At 36.7% G+C, this 19,057-nt stretch overlaps 1 protein-coding gene across 3 annotated transcripts in view; it reads right to left on the reverse strand.

Annotated features, from left to right (window-relative positions):
* Positions 1–814: 814 nt before the first annotated feature.
* The window catches only part of LOC139454468 (TOX high mobility group box family member 4-like), a 163,942-nt gene continuing 145,699 nt past the window's right edge, over positions 815–19,057 (reverse strand). For all 3 annotated transcript variants that reach the window (XM_071236189.1, XM_071236188.1, XM_071236190.1), the window contains 5 exons: positions 14,825–15,018; positions 6,880–7,096; positions 6,238–6,507; positions 5,012–5,145; positions 815–4,236 (listed from right to left, as the gene is read on the reverse strand). In XM_071236189.1, the coding sequence (XP_071092290.1) occupies positions 4,176–4,236; positions 5,012–5,145; positions 6,238–6,507; positions 6,880–7,096; positions 14,825–15,018 (876 nt within the window). In that variant the 3' untranslated portion in view covers positions 815–4,175. The remainder of the gene's footprint in view (positions 4,237–5,011; positions 5,146–6,237; positions 6,508–6,879; positions 7,097–14,824; positions 15,019–19,057) is intronic.

Consider the following 19,057-nt stretch of genomic DNA (forward strand, 5'->3'; position numbering starts at 1 on the left):
AGAAGCCTGCCAGTCAAACCAGTGACTGATATCATGAGTATTGCGCCACATACTGTAAAACGTGAAATTAACGCGAGCGTGAATTAAATGCAAAAAATGCGAGTGGTCTTTGCTCGCATTATTAAACATCGCATTTATATCAACAATAAGACATTTTGGATAGCAGAAATACCAACTTAGACATACGCTGAAAACAAAAAAATATGTATTCCAAATCAATGTTTATTGAGCTGCACTTGTAACAAGTATATAAACATTGTCATTCAAACACTAATCACATCCTGTGAATTGTCACTACTGGGGTCAAGACAAGCGTTCTACTCACTCATGTCATCAGTGATCACACCTGCAAGTCCAGACAGACGCCACCCGACTCGGTGTCTTTGCTCTTTGCGACTGCATCAAAGGCCGACACAAGCCAGCGCACACGTATTGTTTTAGCTGAAGTACTCTACTCAGCGCTAATAAGCGGTGCTATTTGGTGTGTGATTGGATTAATGTAAGGTTGGATTAAGGTGAGGATCTTCCTGTAAACCTGACAGAGCTCATTTTGTTTAGATATAAATCCACTGATGCTTGAGAGGAGGGGTGTCGCATTCATATTGAGTCGCATTTTTGGCTAGGGGCCAGCGGTCGCATTCTTTTGGAGACACATTAATTTCACGTTTTACAGTATTCAATGACTCACAATCAAACAAATCACGGTACCTGACCACCCCGACTCCGGCTGCTGCCTCGTACAACACATCACAGGATGCTGGGAACCATCCAACAACCTCCAGGGGTCAAGTGAATTCAAACAAACTGGAATATTTTCCAAAGTTTTATTTCAGCAAAATCCATGTGACACCAATTTTGCAGATACATGAAAGTCATAATAATCATCATCATCATGATGTGTACACTGCCTGAATGTAGTCAGGCCACCATACAACACAGAACTGACAGGTGAAAACACTCAAACACAATCGCAGCACCAGTTCAGATGTCATCTGCTAAACAATGTTCAATAACTCGACAGTAAAGCTGTTAATCCTCAATTAACTAACAGAATGCATCTGATAATTTATCATTTATCTTTTATCTTTCATTGTGAAGATGTATCAGCCATTATTTAGTATTCAGGAAAAGTGGCATTCTTATGAAATCAAGGCATGTTTATTACCATGGCAACACATTTCAAATTTTTCAGCTTACACGCAAAGGGAGCAAAATAAATAAATAAAATTAGCATAAATCTATTTTTATTTGCCCAACCAAATCTATCTCAAGAGAGATTTTTATAAAAATAAAATAATAACCATACAAATAGTTAAAAATCTAAATTAACAAAATTAATTAATGAATGAATTTTATTTATCATAGAGAATAATGCCTGAATGTTACCCTATAAATACCAAACATCCAGCTAAAAAAAACAGTAAACAAATAAACCCAAGCGACTTCATACCAAATAAAAAAGTCCTGGGCGACACAAAATTATTTTTGTATATATTTCAGCAAAGCCAAGCAAAATCATCATCAATTTACATAAACCATGATAAAACAGTGTGGGTGAAGTGTTGTATATCTTGCAGTAATGAATAATTGAAGAGAAAATTGGGGCAAAAAAGTGACCACAAAGATTTCATGTATTTTCTTGCCATCCTTGCCTCTAGCATCACATTCCCTACGTACCCGGTACCACCAGTTGCTGTGGTTCTGATAACCCTTTTCATCCTAATTTGGTGCAGACAACGATTTTTTTCGCACCTGAATTTTGACACATCGTTCAACCTGTACGTAATTTAAATGATAAACATTTTTCTGAACCCTAAAGTTTAAAAAAACATCTGACCAGCATTATTATTACACCTAACAAATCGGTTATCAAGATTACAGTATTGTCAAAAAGAAATTCCTCAAATCTGTGCTGCATGCTTACAACAATCAGTTTTAAAATTAATTGACTAGCATTGAACATATAACAATGATCCTACAACACTAACCCGAGGAGATTATTATTTGGTTTATGAAAACATCAACTCAAAACCTCACAATTCTGAAAAAAGAAATTCCCCGTCTTACAGTCTCTTAATTTCAGCAAATGAAAATAAATGCAAAACCACATCATTCCCCTGTCTCCCATCAGCACTGAGAGTAACTGTTATCTTCTTTGGAAAGTTAAATGCTTCATATGAAAGACTACATTTCCTAATTTCTTGTCTCAAATTGAAAACATTGAGCTGAGTTTATGCTGCGTAAAATGGTATTCCGAGGTTCAGCTTAATGTGTGAGAAAAGCCCAAAGTGATGCAAGTCATAGGCGTATGGTGCTGACAAACCAAGGATCATAATCAGTACGAAGCTGAGATTCAAAAACACAGTAAGCAGATCCTGGCGCTAGCAAGGGAGGTAACCCAGCAAAGTTAAATTCTGGGCAACCCACACCATAGACGGTTCGTGTCTTTACAGAGTGAGTTATTGTTGGTTTCTCCATAGTCAGAAATATTACATTGTGATAAATCAAACAATTTGAGATTGATACAAACTACTCAGGTTTGTCCTGCATATTTGTTAAGTGTTATTCAAACTCCAAACTTATTGCCTGTATTCTGCCCAACTCTGGAAAATCAAATTGTTTAATTGGCACCTGTGACATATACTACTCAAAACAAGTTAAAGAACACCCACTGTGGAAGGCGGTGTGTTGCAATACCCACCAGCGATGACAGGTTGACTATAGTCACAGGAAATAATCAAGTGTTCCTTACTTCTTTTGTGTAGAATATTTATTACGCTACAGTATCAGCATACTGCTACATCCTGATGCAAACAGGAAACACACTTTCACATATCGTTCAATATCGTTCTCAATATGTGACATATCACACACAGACACCCAGGACGTGCAAGAGATATTTACAGTTGCCCTCTTTAACGCCTAACAATAGGAAATTTGGTTGCAATATTTCATACTCCACGATTATTTGACAGAACAATTGCAGAAAAGTAGCACATACAGTAAAGTAGAAGGGTCATGATTAATCAACGAAAATCAGTCAACCTTATAATAAACAAGTCCTCATGACTTATGTAGACACATGGTTGGACAATTAATTATGTTTATACATGGCCACAAGTATAGGCATTGAGAAACATGAAACTGCACATTGATATACAGGAAATAAATTTGTACAAATAATTCACTGATAACCAACAGTCGTGACACTAAGTCGTCGAGGAAGGTGTCCCATGTCTTGCATATTCCCAGTGTCACACTGTCACACATTGTCACACACTGCACAGGTCTAGATAGTGGGTCTGTCCACCAGAGACAGTTGACATGGTGTTCTGCAAGCGTTCCAGCGGAACAACCTAGAACACTGACATATGTTCTGTGTCTCCCAGCCCCAGGAAGGAATATCCTATCATTAGTCTGTTCTGTGTATTGATGTCTTCTGTTACAATGTTTTTTGCTGCAGAGGCTATTCAAAGTTTCAAAGCAGCTCATTCTCTTTGTCTCATAGAAAACTGACTCCCATAGATGACAATATCCAGCAAAGATGTCCTCCTCTTGGAAAACCAATCAACATGATCGCCACTCTTTATATATCAAAATACCAGACTCATCCAAGTGACCTTGATCCAAGTGACCTTCACTCAAAGCCTTGTTAGCCATGGTAAAGTACAGCCACAGATTCCGGTGTAGAACATGCCGTTGTCTTCATGCGAAGCTGTGTGTCCCAATGGACATGATGGACCTGTGAACATGTCCTCATCCAATGCAGCATCAATGAAAGATATTGGAAAAAAAATCTTTTCTCAAACAAGTTTCTTTACATTTAAACTTCATTCCACTTCCCAAAGATCTGTTTTTTATGTTATCCTCCAACCCTAACATTCACAGAGGGTTTACTCTTCATCCTGTCCACAAAATATCATTAAATATGTATAACTGTTCTACATATTCAAGAAAACAATCCTCCTCCATGTCCACAGTGTACAACAAGGTGTCCCCTGTGCTGGCAATTGGCTCACTTCAAATCAACCAAAAGGCACAATTTCTAACCTAATTCATACGTAATCTGTACAAAAATAAATATATCTGTACAATTGTCACAAAACAACCCCAGGGGCGGGGATCCAACTGTGGAATTAAGAAGATTGGTCACAATGCATTTCCATGGTAACGCATTATTTCACTTGAAATGTGCTTCCCCCTTGCTTCGATGCCACCCATGCTGTGAAGATATCCCTGAAACACATAAAATATGATTTTTAAAAACAGGAAAACATGGTCATGAACAAACTACAAGGTACAGGATCCTGTTCCACAAAGGGATCTTAGCACTATGACTACCGTAAGCCTTTGTTAAAGGATGGGAGTTACGATGATCTTAGCACATCAACTACAGTGAGCCTTTGTTAAAGTATTGAAGTTAAGATCATCTTAGCAGTATGACTACCATAAGCCCATGCTAAAATGTGGGAGTTCAAATTACCTTAGTGCTAAGACCTTTGTGGAACAGGACCTTGGTGACATTGATATTCGATGTTGACTATTCAGTGATAGACATCATAAGCATCAAACTACGCACTTGGGGAACGATGGCATCAACCAAGTTAGTGAGCCTAATCATGTATCAGTCAGTGATGTCTAGATAGCTGCACCTAAGCTATATCCTAGCTGTACTGTAATCTCATTTAAGTTTCATGGTACAGAGATCATTATTTGGAGGATTAGCTGTGTGGTTTCATGAAAACAATCATCTTCTCCATTGTATTTTATCACCATAACTACTCAAAATCAGTAAACCTTCAAACTAAAACAAGTGATTATTTTCAGATTAGTATTAACTAGCTTGTTAATTAGTTTGTTTTTACAAAATACTTGATACTTGTCAATTAGCATTGGTGGAACATATTTCAAAATATCCCAATAAATCCATCAAAATACTAAAGGTTGGTCTCTCTATGGCTTCTATGTTATGATAACCCTGACATTCAGTGAAGCACTCATAAAATCTGACCTGCAATGACTGACAACACACTCGTTGCTGCAGTATTCGCTGTCCCAGCCGGGGTTGTCAATGGCCTGGTTAATACAACCGTTACGGACACACAGGCCGTTGCTTTGAGCTCGAGTATCCATCTGGTTCATGTTCTGAAAAACATGCACATGGCCATTAATACCAATTCTTTTTACAAAACAACGTTATTTCATTTTAACATGTCCAGTGGGATGATTCAGTAAGATAAACAACAATTATAAATTCTGAATACAAAATTACTACATATGTCAGTGTTTATATACCTTTGTCATATACTAAATATGGTACTGACTGTGAACATAATTTGGAGAAATTTTGAAAAAGCTCATGACAGTCATAACAATCAGTTTGACAGTCAGTTCAAAGCCCTGGCTTAGTAAAATAAATTGTCCAGCAAGCTCAGCTGATAACCATACATTAACACTATTACAGACTGATCAAAGCAAAAACAGTTCTAGGCCTTGTTCCACAAAGTGCTCTTAGCCCTAAAACTGTTGTAAGTCTATGTTAAAGTATTGGAGTTTCCTACGACTAAGATCACTTCGTGGAATGTGCCCCCGGGTCGCGTTCAACAAACCGACTATAACAGTACAACTGTTGTAAGTCTATGTAAAAGAATGGGAGTTACGATCGTTTTAGTGCTACAATCTCTTTGTGAAACAGAGCCATTCCACAAAGTGATCTTAGGGCTACAACTGCTGTACTGCCAATGCTTAAACACAGACTTGCAATCATCATAAGATTGCTTTGTTGAACTGGGCCAGGGTTAGGATTGGTTGGTTTGTTGTTTTACGCCGCACTCAGCAATATTCCAGCTGTATGACGGCGGTGTGTAAATAATCGAGTCTGGACCAGACAATCCAGTGATTAATATCATGAGAATCGATCCACGCAATTGGGTTTCGATGAGATGCATCAACCAAGTCAGCGAGCCTGACCACCCGATCCCGTTAGTCGCCTTTTACGACAAGCATAGTCACCTCTTACGGCAAGCATAGGTTGCTGGAGACCTATTCTACCCCGGAATCTTCACTGGTCCCAGGGTTAGCACAAGTTGCTATGGTCTAGGTCCTTGTTCCACAAAGCGATCTTAGCGCTAAGACGAACGCAACTCCCACACTTTAACATAGACTTATGACAATCATAGCAGTATAATCACTTTGTGGAATGGAGCCAAGCTCTGGAAGATGATAATGAGTGCATACTTGACAGTAATCAGACTGCTGATACGTCATGCCGTTATTCTGTTGCTGAGGCGCCATGTTCTGCATCTGATACGGTGGCTGATGAGGAGGGCTGTTGTAGCTGCTGGTCATCATCGGCTGTTGCTGTTGCTGAGGCGGGCTCGGCATGTTCACATGGGTCATCTGGGACATCATGCCCATAGAGTTACCTCCCCCTGACATGCTCATCTGGCTGATGTTCGGAGGCGAGGGCGATTTTTCCGACATTGAGCTCGCTTCGTCAGCTGCAGCCTGGGAACAGAATAAAAGGTTCTGTACATCGAATAAATCACAAATATTTTGTCATCTTTTATAAATATGCTTGTAGGTCCTTGCCACTTTGAACATTATTCCAGTTATATCATGATGCGTCAGTTAATTGTGTGAATATCATGGGTATGGTAATGACAAACCTAGAAACATAATCGGAGCGAACCGAGATTCGAACCCTTGACCATAGGTTTCTGGCATGGCCAAGGTGAACTGGGGTGCCTAAGACGACTGGGCCAACATGCCCTCGCCACTTTGAAAGAGTATTTCAGCAATATCACAGCATGTCAGCGTAATGTGTGAGGAAATGTGAAGGTATGATATTGAATTATCAAATATATAACTATTTCATACCTGTGACACCTGACTTGCTCGATATGCTGCCAACTGCTTCAGATATTCTTTTTTAGCAACCTCTGTTTTCTTCTTGTACACATTTTTGTTGTCCGGTTCAAGACTGTCCCACATGGATGCCACAATCTTCGACACATCTCCAAAGCTCTTGTTCGGACTCTGACCCTTTATGGCCGCTTGGGTGTCACGGAAAAAAAGAGCGTAGGCCGAAACAGGTCTGAAACAGGGAAGACATGAGAATAAACAAAACGATCATGTTTCTTTCATACCAACAAAATCAGTTTTATTAACCCACATTTCTAAAGTTCATTGATAATGTGTATGCAGATGATTTTTCTAATTAGTTTTCTCTGTGCCTTTTATAATAATAATTCTAAATGAATAAAATATATACAATACAACAAAATCAAGGACATAATTCACAGAGAAAGATTATTTCCTTTTCAGGTTGTACAGCGATACATCACTTAGGCAGCAGAGATGTAGATTAACAGTTTCAGTTTTAATAACGTTGCATAATACGACAGCATCCATCCTCTTCCGTTCCAAAATAAACTAAGTTTTATTTGTCAAACATTTCTTGGCTAAAAGTGAAGAGCTGGAGGATTCTGTCACTTCTAACAACTAGGGATTTGAATAAGCTGGTGGTTGCAAATTAACACTGCATAATTTGTTTTGGAGTTTTTCTTTTCCAAAATTTTGAACATTTGTTCCCTGGTTTGAAAAGCAAATTCTCGCCTTGTCTTAGTGAGTGAGTATGGTTTTATGCCGCTTTTAGCAATATTCCAGCAATATCATGGCGGGGGACACCAGAAATGGACTTCACACATTAGACCCAGGTCGGGAATCGAACCCGGGTCTTTGGCGTGACGAGCGAATGCTTTAACCACTCGGCTACCCGACCGCCCCTGTCTTGTCTTATGCAGAAGCCACTGTTTGTTTACTGTTACTGGTGGAGTCTTTCAATTTTCTTATTAGCAATATTCTGCACAGATAATGTTAAAAAATGTGATGTACTGTGGTTTCTGTGGGCCAGTGGTAGATGGTATACAATATGAAGGGGGAACTCGAATGTCATAAAAGTTAATATTAAACAGATTATCTCAGAAACATTAATTCTCTGAAGATCACATTTCAGGTACATACTTTCATTTCTTAGATCAAATGATTTTTAACTGAATCCCTTCTCCTCAAGATGGCTACGGAAGTTGGTCCATTCTTCTCACTAGAACTTGCAACATGACCAATTTTCATATCCACTTTTATAATGCTGGTTTATATATTTTTGCAAATGATGTTTGATATGAAAAATCTGATAAAAAATCTGTTCTTTATATTGTTACATTTCAGTTCTTCTTGTATGTAATGAAAGCTATGTATGCTACCGTATTCATGGTATTAAATGCCCCTAAAAGCACCCCACCCCCCAAGTAAGACCAATACTACTATTAACCCCAATACCCACTAAGACCAAAAATGTACACGACAGCCAATATTTGTTTAGTACAGTTAAAGTTGTTACAGAGAACACCGTCACAGAAGAGAAGCTTATCATTGTTACAATTGTCCAGTAAATATAATCAAATAAGATTTAGTTTCATTGACGTTTGAGTAAATATGTTCACTATCATTAGATCTCTGAAAACAAATTTAACTTTGTATGGTTTAAATATGCACCCCTTTTGTCAATTTTCTACACACCCATAACACTTATTACAGCGAATACAGTATCACAAAAAACACAAGACTTCTTGTTATTCAAGAGATCCAAAAAATTTGAATGAAATTATCTTAGTTTCCGTTCTGACAGATATACAGGACAGATATACAATGGTTTGGGTCTCATCTGCATAGAAGGGTGTCATTCACCTGTCAAACTGTCAATCAATAAGATCTGGATATGATAACACCGTTATTTCTCCACAGAGCAAACACAGCTATCCCATCATTTCCATATATCCGAATGGCAACGTATCTAGATGGAATAGATCGGTTTATCTCCAAGTCTCAATCTCATAGCCAGGATATCATTTGCATTTGAAAAACAATTATCTTCAAACAAAAAACATGGCAGAAAGCACTGAAGAATAAAACATAAATTTTCAATGAATTGATAATTCATAGAATACAAAATACGAAAGGACTTAAAATGATGAGAGATTATGGGTTTGGCGTTTGGGTGAATTTTGAAAACACATCATCTTGACATTGTGCAACTCAGTAAATACCCACAATGCATATCCAACCATTTTGAGCCTGTTCGCTCCACAATGGATGGCCTGTCAAAATTGTTTACGGAATGGACACCAGTCTACGGAAGACAAACTGAAATTCTTCTGATTTGTTTGTACAAGTTAAATGTAAAATTTCGAAATAGAGAGTCCAGTCTTAACATACATAACCAAAGAGGAGTTTAAATATTTATTCGATGCGATTATGTTTGCAATGCTGGTTGGAGAAATGGCTTGCTTCTTGACAGTTGAGTTTATTTTTTGTTTTCTGTTTGAGCTCAAAATGACAATATGCTCCTTCACAAACACATTTTGTTTGAGGAAATTCTACAAAGGTTCTTCTAAATTTGAAGAATGAAATAATGAAAAGAAAAGAATGTCCAGTCTATCACAGCACTCATGTGTCTACACGGAAGTCATTGCACAAAAAACATTATTCTCTGATGCAAGATAATGAAAAAAAATGAAATATCAGACCCAAAATGTGAAGCTTGTTGGAGAATCAATGTGAAATATGAACTTGCTACAAGGTTATGAGAACTCTATTTGCACATCCTTTATTTATAGTCTGTCTGAACTGAAGCTCCAGGCGTGTTCTAGCTGTTGGAAATACCCCCTTCAAGTAACGGCAAAATGAAAGATTGAGAGAGAACAGGAATGGTGTGTTGTTAAGTCAAGCTCACATGGAGTGAGTGAGTGAGTGAGTGAGTGAGTGAGTGAGTGAGTGAGTGAGTGAGTGAGTGAGGTTTTACACCGCTTTTAGCAATATTCCAGCAATATCACGGCGGGGGACACCAGAAATGGGCTTCACACATTGTACCCATGTCGGGAATCGAACCCGGGTCTTCGGCGTGACGAGTGAATGCTTTAACCACTAGGCTACCCGACCGCCCCATTCTCACATGGAACAATCTCCAAATATATTGCTCCCTGACAAAATGAAGCAATACTGATCACAACAAATATAATCTGAAAAATAAATACTTTAAAGAACTGATGAAAATGATAAAAAGTCACTGATATCTTTAAACATTGACATTTATCATTAATTACAGGTTTCTCAAGTTTGAGATATATATCGTTTGATATCATTTCATAATTTTGATTGGCTGTTTGGACGTATATGAAGTCAGCTAGAGATTGGATGACATCTTATTATAAACTACTTTCATCAGTTAGACAAAATGGTAAAACAAGATCCTAAGTCTTATGTCTAAAGTTTCTAAATATTTCTTTAGACAGTTATAAAACAAACTTAACCGTATAATATTTGAATGAGTGAAATAAACACATTGTCTGTGTTCATTGTTATATGAAACTTTACGAAATAATTAGAATTTTTTCAGAGGATAAATAAGATCTACCCATGTTTCATTTGCCATCAAATATATCAGTAGGACTGGCTATAGATCGTACAGATCCATAATCTCTAATTAAATATCGATCAATTATGGATAAATATTTCAGAAGTAACTTTTAACAAATATGCAAGAAAATCCGAAAGAAATCAACATACTTCCTGCCACTGGTGAGTAGTGAAACATTTATGCATAGATTATTTTGTGGACATGTGAGATATAACAAAAACAGTTGCTTTTCGTCTTCGACAATTGACATGACTGACAACAAGAAGTCTGTTTCCGTCTATTTAAACTTTTTTTCATCACAATAGTTTATGTAAGTTATTATTGATGACAACAATTTCATATCGATAATCGGTAATATTTCTTCCCATCGATGATAATTCTGATTCTCAATACTTTTAGCCAGCCCTACATATCAGTAATCAATAAAACTCTCAAATATCCTTGCCAAAGGCACAAACATATCAAAGTAGAGCAATATATTGTAATACATATCACAATACAGACCGAAGTATAGCAATACATTGTAATATACATATCACAATACAGACCGAAGTATAGCAATATATTGTAATATATATCACAATACAGACCGAAGTATAGCAATATATTGTAATACATATCACATTACAGACTGAAGTATAGCAATATATTGTAAAACATATCACAATACAGACCGAAGTATAGCAATATATTGTAATATATATCACAATACAGACCGAAGTATAGCAATACATTGTAATACATATCACAATACAGACCGAAGTATAGCAATATATTGTAATACATATCACAATACAGACCGAAGTATAGCAATATATTGTAATACATATCACAATACAGACCGAAGTATAGCAATATATTGTAATATACATATCACAATACAGACCGAAGAATAGCAATATATTGTAATACATATCACAATACAGACCGAAGTATAGCAATATATTGTAATACATATCACAATACAGACCGAAGTATAGCAATATATTGTAATATATATCACAATACAGACCGAAGTGTAGCAATATATTGTAATACATATCACAATACAGACTGAAGTATAGCAATATATTGTAATATATATCACAATACAGACCGAAGTATAGCAATATATTGTAATACATATCACAATACAGACCGAAGTATAGCAATATATTGTAATACATATCACAATACAGACTGAAGTATAGCAATATATTGTACTATATATCACAATACAGACCGAAGTATAGCAATATATTGTAATACATATCACAATACAGACCGAAGTATAGCAATATATTGTAATACATATCACATTACAGACTGAAGTATAGCAATATATTGTAATACATATCACAATACAGACCGAAGTATAGCAATATATTGCAATACATATCACAATACAGACCGAAGTATAGCAATATATTGTAATATATATCACAATACAGACCGAAGTATAGCAATATATTGTAATACATATCACAATACAGACCGAAGTATAGCAATATATTGTAATATATATCACAATACAGACCGAAGTATAGCAATATATTGTAATACATATCACAATACAGACCGAAGTATAGCAATATATTGTAATACATATCACAATACAGACTGAAGTATAGCAATATATTGTACTATATATCACAATACAGACCGAAGTATAGCAATATATTGTAATACATATCACAATACAGACCGAAGTATAGCAATATATTGTAATACATATCACAATACAGACCGAAGTATAGCAATATATTGTAATACATATCACAATACAGACCGAAGTATAGCAATATATTGTAATACATATCACAATACAGACCGAAGTGTAGCAATATATTGTAATACATATCACAATACAGACTGAAGTATAGCAATATATTGTAATACATATCACAATACAGACCGAAGTATAGCAATATATTGTAATACATATCACAATACAGACTGAAGTATAGCAATATATTGTACTATATATCACAATACAGACCGAAGTATAGCAATATATTGTAATACATATCACAATACAGACCGAAGTATAGCAATATATTGTAATACATATCACAATACAGACTGAAGTATAGCAATATATTGTACTATATATCACAATACAGACCGAAGTATAGCAATATATTGTAATACATATCACAATACAGACCGAAGTATAGCAATATATTGTAATACATATCACAATACAGACTGAAGTATAGCAATATATTGTAATACATATCACAATACAGACCGAAGTATAGCAATATATTGTAATACATATCACAATACAGACCGAAGTATAGCAATATATTGTAATACATATCACAATACAGACTGAAGTATAGCAATATATTGTACTATATATCACAATACAGACCGAAGTATAGCAATATATTGTAATACATATCACAATACAGACCGAAGTATAGCAATATATTGTAATACATATCACAATACAGACCGAAGTATAGCAATATATTGTAATACATATCACAATACAGACCGAAGTATAGCAATATATTGCAAAATACATTCCAGGCACTACACAGTCTAACTTACACTACAACAGATCAGTTTCATGGTGTCACATCAGATGCTAAAACTATCATTTCACTCTGTGTCACACTTTGTGGATCAGACACACAACTTATTGATACTGTATTTGCATAATAAGCGCACTGGGTGCTTGGAAAATTGACAAGGGACGACGCTTATTAAAACCAGTTAAATTTGTTCATTGAGCAGTAGTGAATAAACTTAGTTCAAAAATCTATGAAACAAAACCTTTTTCAATTATGGTAATAAGGCAATTCTATGGGGTTTATAAGAAACATTCGTATCTGCACTTGAATCGCATATTGTATTTACATGTTATAAAATGCATTCTGAAAAGATATCCAGAGCACCAATCGTACTAATTCTTACAATAGCAAAACAAAAGGACACACCCATTTGCCCCTAAGCATGATAATATTTTAATACTGGTTATTAATTCATCATGTTTACAGTTAATAATTGATCTTTGCCTACTTATGTTCTAAGACATGTTTTTTACCATTAGCCATGGTGGGTGGGCTAAAAAAACTATAGACAAATGTATACCCCGGATTGTGATTGTGTATCTCACAGAACTCTCTGACAACATTCTTTACCACAATAGCTATAAGATATTTAGCAGTGTAAATTTCACCATTACAATGGAAAAGGATTGACAATGAATTTGATCAATTAAAATTAAATGCTGCACAAAACCTCAGTGGTTTATGATGGCGTAGCTCTCATGATAAGAAGGATTTTCTTATTATCATTTCAAATGACACAGAAATGATATTTTTATAATATTAAGTCTTTGTGAATGGCTGGCTTCTGTCTTTGTATTTCAATAGTTTCTTACAGTTTTCTTTTTTCATGGGATTAATGGAGAATTCTGGTTTGTTGCCAGCAAATATCATGGTCAGGATGGTCATGATATGGTTATTTTTGTACATTTATCCAACCTTTTGTAAACATATGAGCATGTATATATATATGTATACATACGGATCATCTAATGTAAAGAAAAACGTGGTTGCTATTTAGAAACAATTCTCATGTATTCATCATCTTTCATGTTTTGTTACAACTATACGTCCCAGAAGTGGAGGGATGTCCCGAGAGACAACTCTGTTGATTTGTCCCTAGGGGTATCTAATAGGCCCTATACCCTACCCTTTGTGTTGCTATGTTTCTGTAAAAATCTGTAATATAGACAGGCAAATATAAACTGTCAAGTTAACTTTAAGTCTTTGCAGGTGGCACTCATGAAGATTACTTACAGATCAGTGGGTGCTTATTGGATCAATGCGCCTAAGACAGTGACTATGGTGACTGTTTTTCTAAGTACAGGTAAAATATTCAGACAATTAAAATACATCAATTTTCAACCGAGGAATATTTGCCTGATTGTGGGTACAATGTTACCAATATTCAAGCTGTATCCTAGCAACTTGTAAATAATTGTGACAAAGCAGTGGTTGATGGAATGAGCAATGACAACATCCAGAGTAGACATTGTAACCAGCCAATCACCAATTGTCAGCACTTGACTGTGAGGTGCTGCAGACATATATGACAGCGGTCTGTAAATAATCAAGTCTGGACCAGATAATCCTGTGATTGACATCATGAGCATGGATCCACGCAATTGGGATACGATGACATGCATCAACCAAGTAGAACGAGCCTGACCATCCGATCCCAATAGTCGCCTCTTACGACAAGCACAGTTGCCCTTTACGGCAAGCATGGGTTGCTGAAGACCTATTCTACTCTGGATCTTCACGGGTCGTGATAAAGTGTGACAGTGTGACCCTGTGTGTCAGTACTTACTTCTGTGGTTCATTGGGGTCCTTCTTCTTCTTCTTCTTGGGAGTCTTCTGTTTCTTGGCAGTGGTTGGAGCTGACGCTGTAGTTGTTGTTGTGGTCGTGATGGTTGACTGTACTGGGGCCTGTGCCGTTGTTACGGTGACGACACTGGGAGCTGTTGGGGCTGTTGTTGCTCCTGACCTCTTCAGGGACATCAACTGAGAGACGCAGACAATACAATCTCAAACTGACACAAGACTTGTTCTCCCAAAAGGGTTATAAACTTAGCCCTATTGCAAGGATCTACAGCATAACATTCACATATTTAGCCATTCAATTCTGTCCCCTTACACTACATTCACTTCAAAAGGGAACACATTTTAGATCTTTACCTAGCCAGGGCATTTAATCATTACCTTCACATCTTGCTTCCAAAGATTTACACAAAGATGTTTTCAATAACTCTCCCAGCCCCACAAAGAAGACCACTGAAGCAGTTCCTTAATGGCTGACCCTTAAAACAGTCACCCATGCTTACAGAGGGTTGTCCAGTGCAAATTGTTGAGGAGGGGGTCACACCAGTATGTGTTGGGGAGGGGGTCACGCCAGTATGTTTTTGGGAGGGGTCCGTAACGCCAGAATGTCTTTAGGAGGGGGTCAAGGCAGTTTAGGGAGTTGGGGGTCATAATTGTCATGTGTTAGGGGGGGGGGAGATCAAGGTAGCAGGATGGGTGAGTGGGTGGGTGGTTGGTGGTTGGTCATTGTTGTCATCAGTGGGGGTAAGTGGTATGTCAGAGGGGTCAAGATCATCATACATAGGGGGTTATTTCATGTTTGTTTGTTGTTTAACACCGCACTCTGCAATATTGCAGCTATACAATGGCAGTCTGTAATAATCAAGTCTGGACCAGACAATCCAGTGATTGACATGCAGAACATCAATATACACAATTGGGATATGACAGCATGCATCACCTTATCCTGTTAGTCGCCTCTTACAACAAGCATGGGTTGCTGAAGTGGGGGTTATGTAGAGGTAAAAAGCTTTATAAAATTGAGGTGGTCATAGTATACAAGTCCCAATGCTTTAAACCAATACCCAATGTACCACATACTGTAGTGTCCTTGAAAGTATTGTCAAAACTTTTTTTAGAACAATAGTGACAATGTTTTGGTGAAGACCATCTAGAACATGCTTTGTTGGACGGTTGTGGTTGGGTGTTAGGTTCTGAACAACATACTTACATAAATATATACCATTTTAAAACAATATGAACCAAACAACACTATCAACACTCTAGCAATTTAATTGTTGAGAACACTGGCCTCACACAAGGATAAAATACATTATGTTCGACCATATGGTTGGTTTTTTTCAATTCAAGTTTATTCAATTTTCACGACCAATTGAGCAAAATTAATTTGTCAAAACTTCCTTACCAAGCTGGGCTTTACAAACTAACACCATGATAACATACATTCCTGAAACATGGCAGCCACAACTCACATGACCACTCAAATTTGAAATATTTTTATTCATCTTATTTAAGTTTTATTCATAGCGTCCACGTGGCCTCCCTTTCAATGAAACAAGATTGAAGAATAAATCTCAGACTGCATAATACTCATATTTTAACTGCCGCATTGTGAGTTCACAGTTGCGAGCAGGTGAACACACACACACGGAACCAAGATGGCCGCCAGTGAATGGAGAACAAAGCCACCCCAAGACGGCCTTACAATTACATCTGGTTCTGTGAGTGCAGGGGCCGTACTCTGGGCTTTATCAACCGCTACAAGGAATTGTGGGAGTGCTCCGTCATGACCTGCAACTGTTTGTATGGCAACAAGTTCAAGCACTTGTTAACGTGGCAGATGCACATAATGGAACCGAAACCCCACCACATAAATAAAGTCAAAAACAATCTTGTGCAGATCTCCTATCTACTATCAGCCACAACTAACGTATTCTTGCATCCATCGTTCCCTCCATCACTGATGACTGAGAGGAAGCGTCCCCGAAATAAAGACGGGTTCAAATATCTTGTATTCATCTTAAATGTACCATGACCAAGGTCTGTTCTGTCATTGATGATATTCCCTCGTGTTGGCAAAGGGTTGAGATTTTGTCATCTATCATTGGTCGGGATTATTTTGGAAATGTAAATGATCAATATCTAATATTTTAGACGTTTTCCAGAAAATCTATGTAGTACCTTGAATAAAAATCTCAAAAATCTTACTTCTTCAAATTGAAAAGCTCAGAATGTTGTATGGTATTTCATACAGACCTTAGAGCATATATCAATTAAACAGAGCTCCAGATAAGCTGCGTATCTGCGTAAAATATGCATCCGAAATTCAGAAATACACAGTAAAATAAAATCCAAGCGTATCAAATACGCAACGAACATTACAGATCCGCTACAAAAATAAAACTTGTGCGTATCATCAAAATATTGTGAAGTAACCCTGCGTATTTGATTAGCAAATCAGCAACTTATTTTGAAATAATAAACAGGCATTCCGTCAACCTTGCCAAACTCCATGATGACAGTTACATCACGATCATTTGCCATCACACTTTCTTGTGGAAGTATCATGGTATTTTTGAGTCCTGTAAAGCTCTCGAACCCACACGACAACAGTTTGCAGGGACTAGATGAATATTTTTTAAATATTTAACTTAAATACCCACATGTGTAAAAACTAGTGGGTAACACAAATTTGAATACCCAGATAGAATTACCGATACCCAATGATTTTAAAATGCATGGGTAAAATACCCACAACACCAAAAGCATCTGGAGCTCTGATTAAAACAGTCACCAATACTGAGCAGCTGTTACTCATCCCCATTCTTATTCATTTCTAGGACTTGAGGTTCCTTTAATACTCATGTGTTCCCTTATAGAATGATCGTTAACCTTATACCCTTTACTGGACTATGGGTTAGTCTATGGGTCGTGTATTAATGATGAGAGTATTTATGTGAAGAAGATTCAATGTATGACTGAACATTTAAACAGTATGTATATCAAACATCTACTTTGGACACTTCCAGTCCATCAAAATTAAAAATACAGGGTAATTGATAATTGGTGGAATATAATAAATAAAACAATCAATTGTAGCTTAAACTTCAAATTTTATCAGATTCAGTTCATCATTTTCTCTGAGCTAAACATTTGATGTTAGTGTAACTTATTGCATTTATGAGTTGTAAAATTTTCTGTTGATCAGCTGCTTTAATCAGAATATTTCAATATTAAAAACACACACAAAAAACACTGTTAACAAAAACTATCGTACAAAATATTTGCCTATTCTCTTTAGGTGTCATTGTCACATTTCTAAGGTCATTGGGGGCACAGGTGGCCCAGCCTTCTATGACAAGAGTTGCGTCCCTTGGGCATGCCAGAAACCTATAATTGTGGGTTTGAGTCCCGGTTCGCCCCGATTATGTTTCTAGGTTTGTCAGCACCATACCCGTGCTCGTGGGTTTCACCGAAGTGGTTAACGTCTGAGGCCTGCATCACTTCGGGCTTTCCCCCCACATTAAGCTGACACGCCGTGATATAACTGGAACACTGTTAAAAGCGGCGTTAACCCAACTCACTCACTCACTCTAAGGTCATTGGATTGTTTGAACAATCTATATTAGTTTTTTTTCATAGAAAATTTATAAGGAGTACATTTTAAGACAAATTGTCTATCACTTATTGACATAGATAAAAACATTTTGTTCACCTACAAATTCTAATGGTCATAAATATAAAAAGATGACTCAAATATCCCCGTAATTTAATTACTATCCTTGACCAAGCCACCATGATATTACAAGCTGCATGATACACAGCTCAGGTGCAATGTTATGGATGAAAGTAAAACCTGATTTCAACTGATGAAAATGGAACAAGCACTGGTTTAAGGCAAGATTTGTACCACGAAACTTGATTATGATGGAGATATGAAACGTTTGAAAACTTTTTCCAACTTCTCTAAACATAAATTCACCTATAATTACAGCAAAAGAAGCAGAAACCACATAGATATCCATCTGTTTCGCTTCTAAAATATCGCTTCTAAAATCCTACCAAAGACCGTGTTATTATCTTAACATATATATTCAAATGAAGACTTGTCCCCAACTCTTTCTAAAGCCTTGTCCTCAGAATGACATGACACAACAATGGCTCAAGCTTATACCAATATGCTGCAACAATTTCAATATTTTCTCAAAACACAACACAGATA

Source organism: Haliotis cracherodii, unplaced genomic scaffold (genome assembly GCF_022045235.1).
Source record: "Haliotis cracherodii isolate W230 unplaced genomic scaffold, xgHalCrac1.p SCAF_10, whole genome shotgun sequence".
NCBI classification, from domain to species: domain Eukaryota; kingdom Metazoa; phylum Mollusca; class Gastropoda; order Lepetellida; family Haliotidae; genus Haliotis; species Haliotis cracherodii.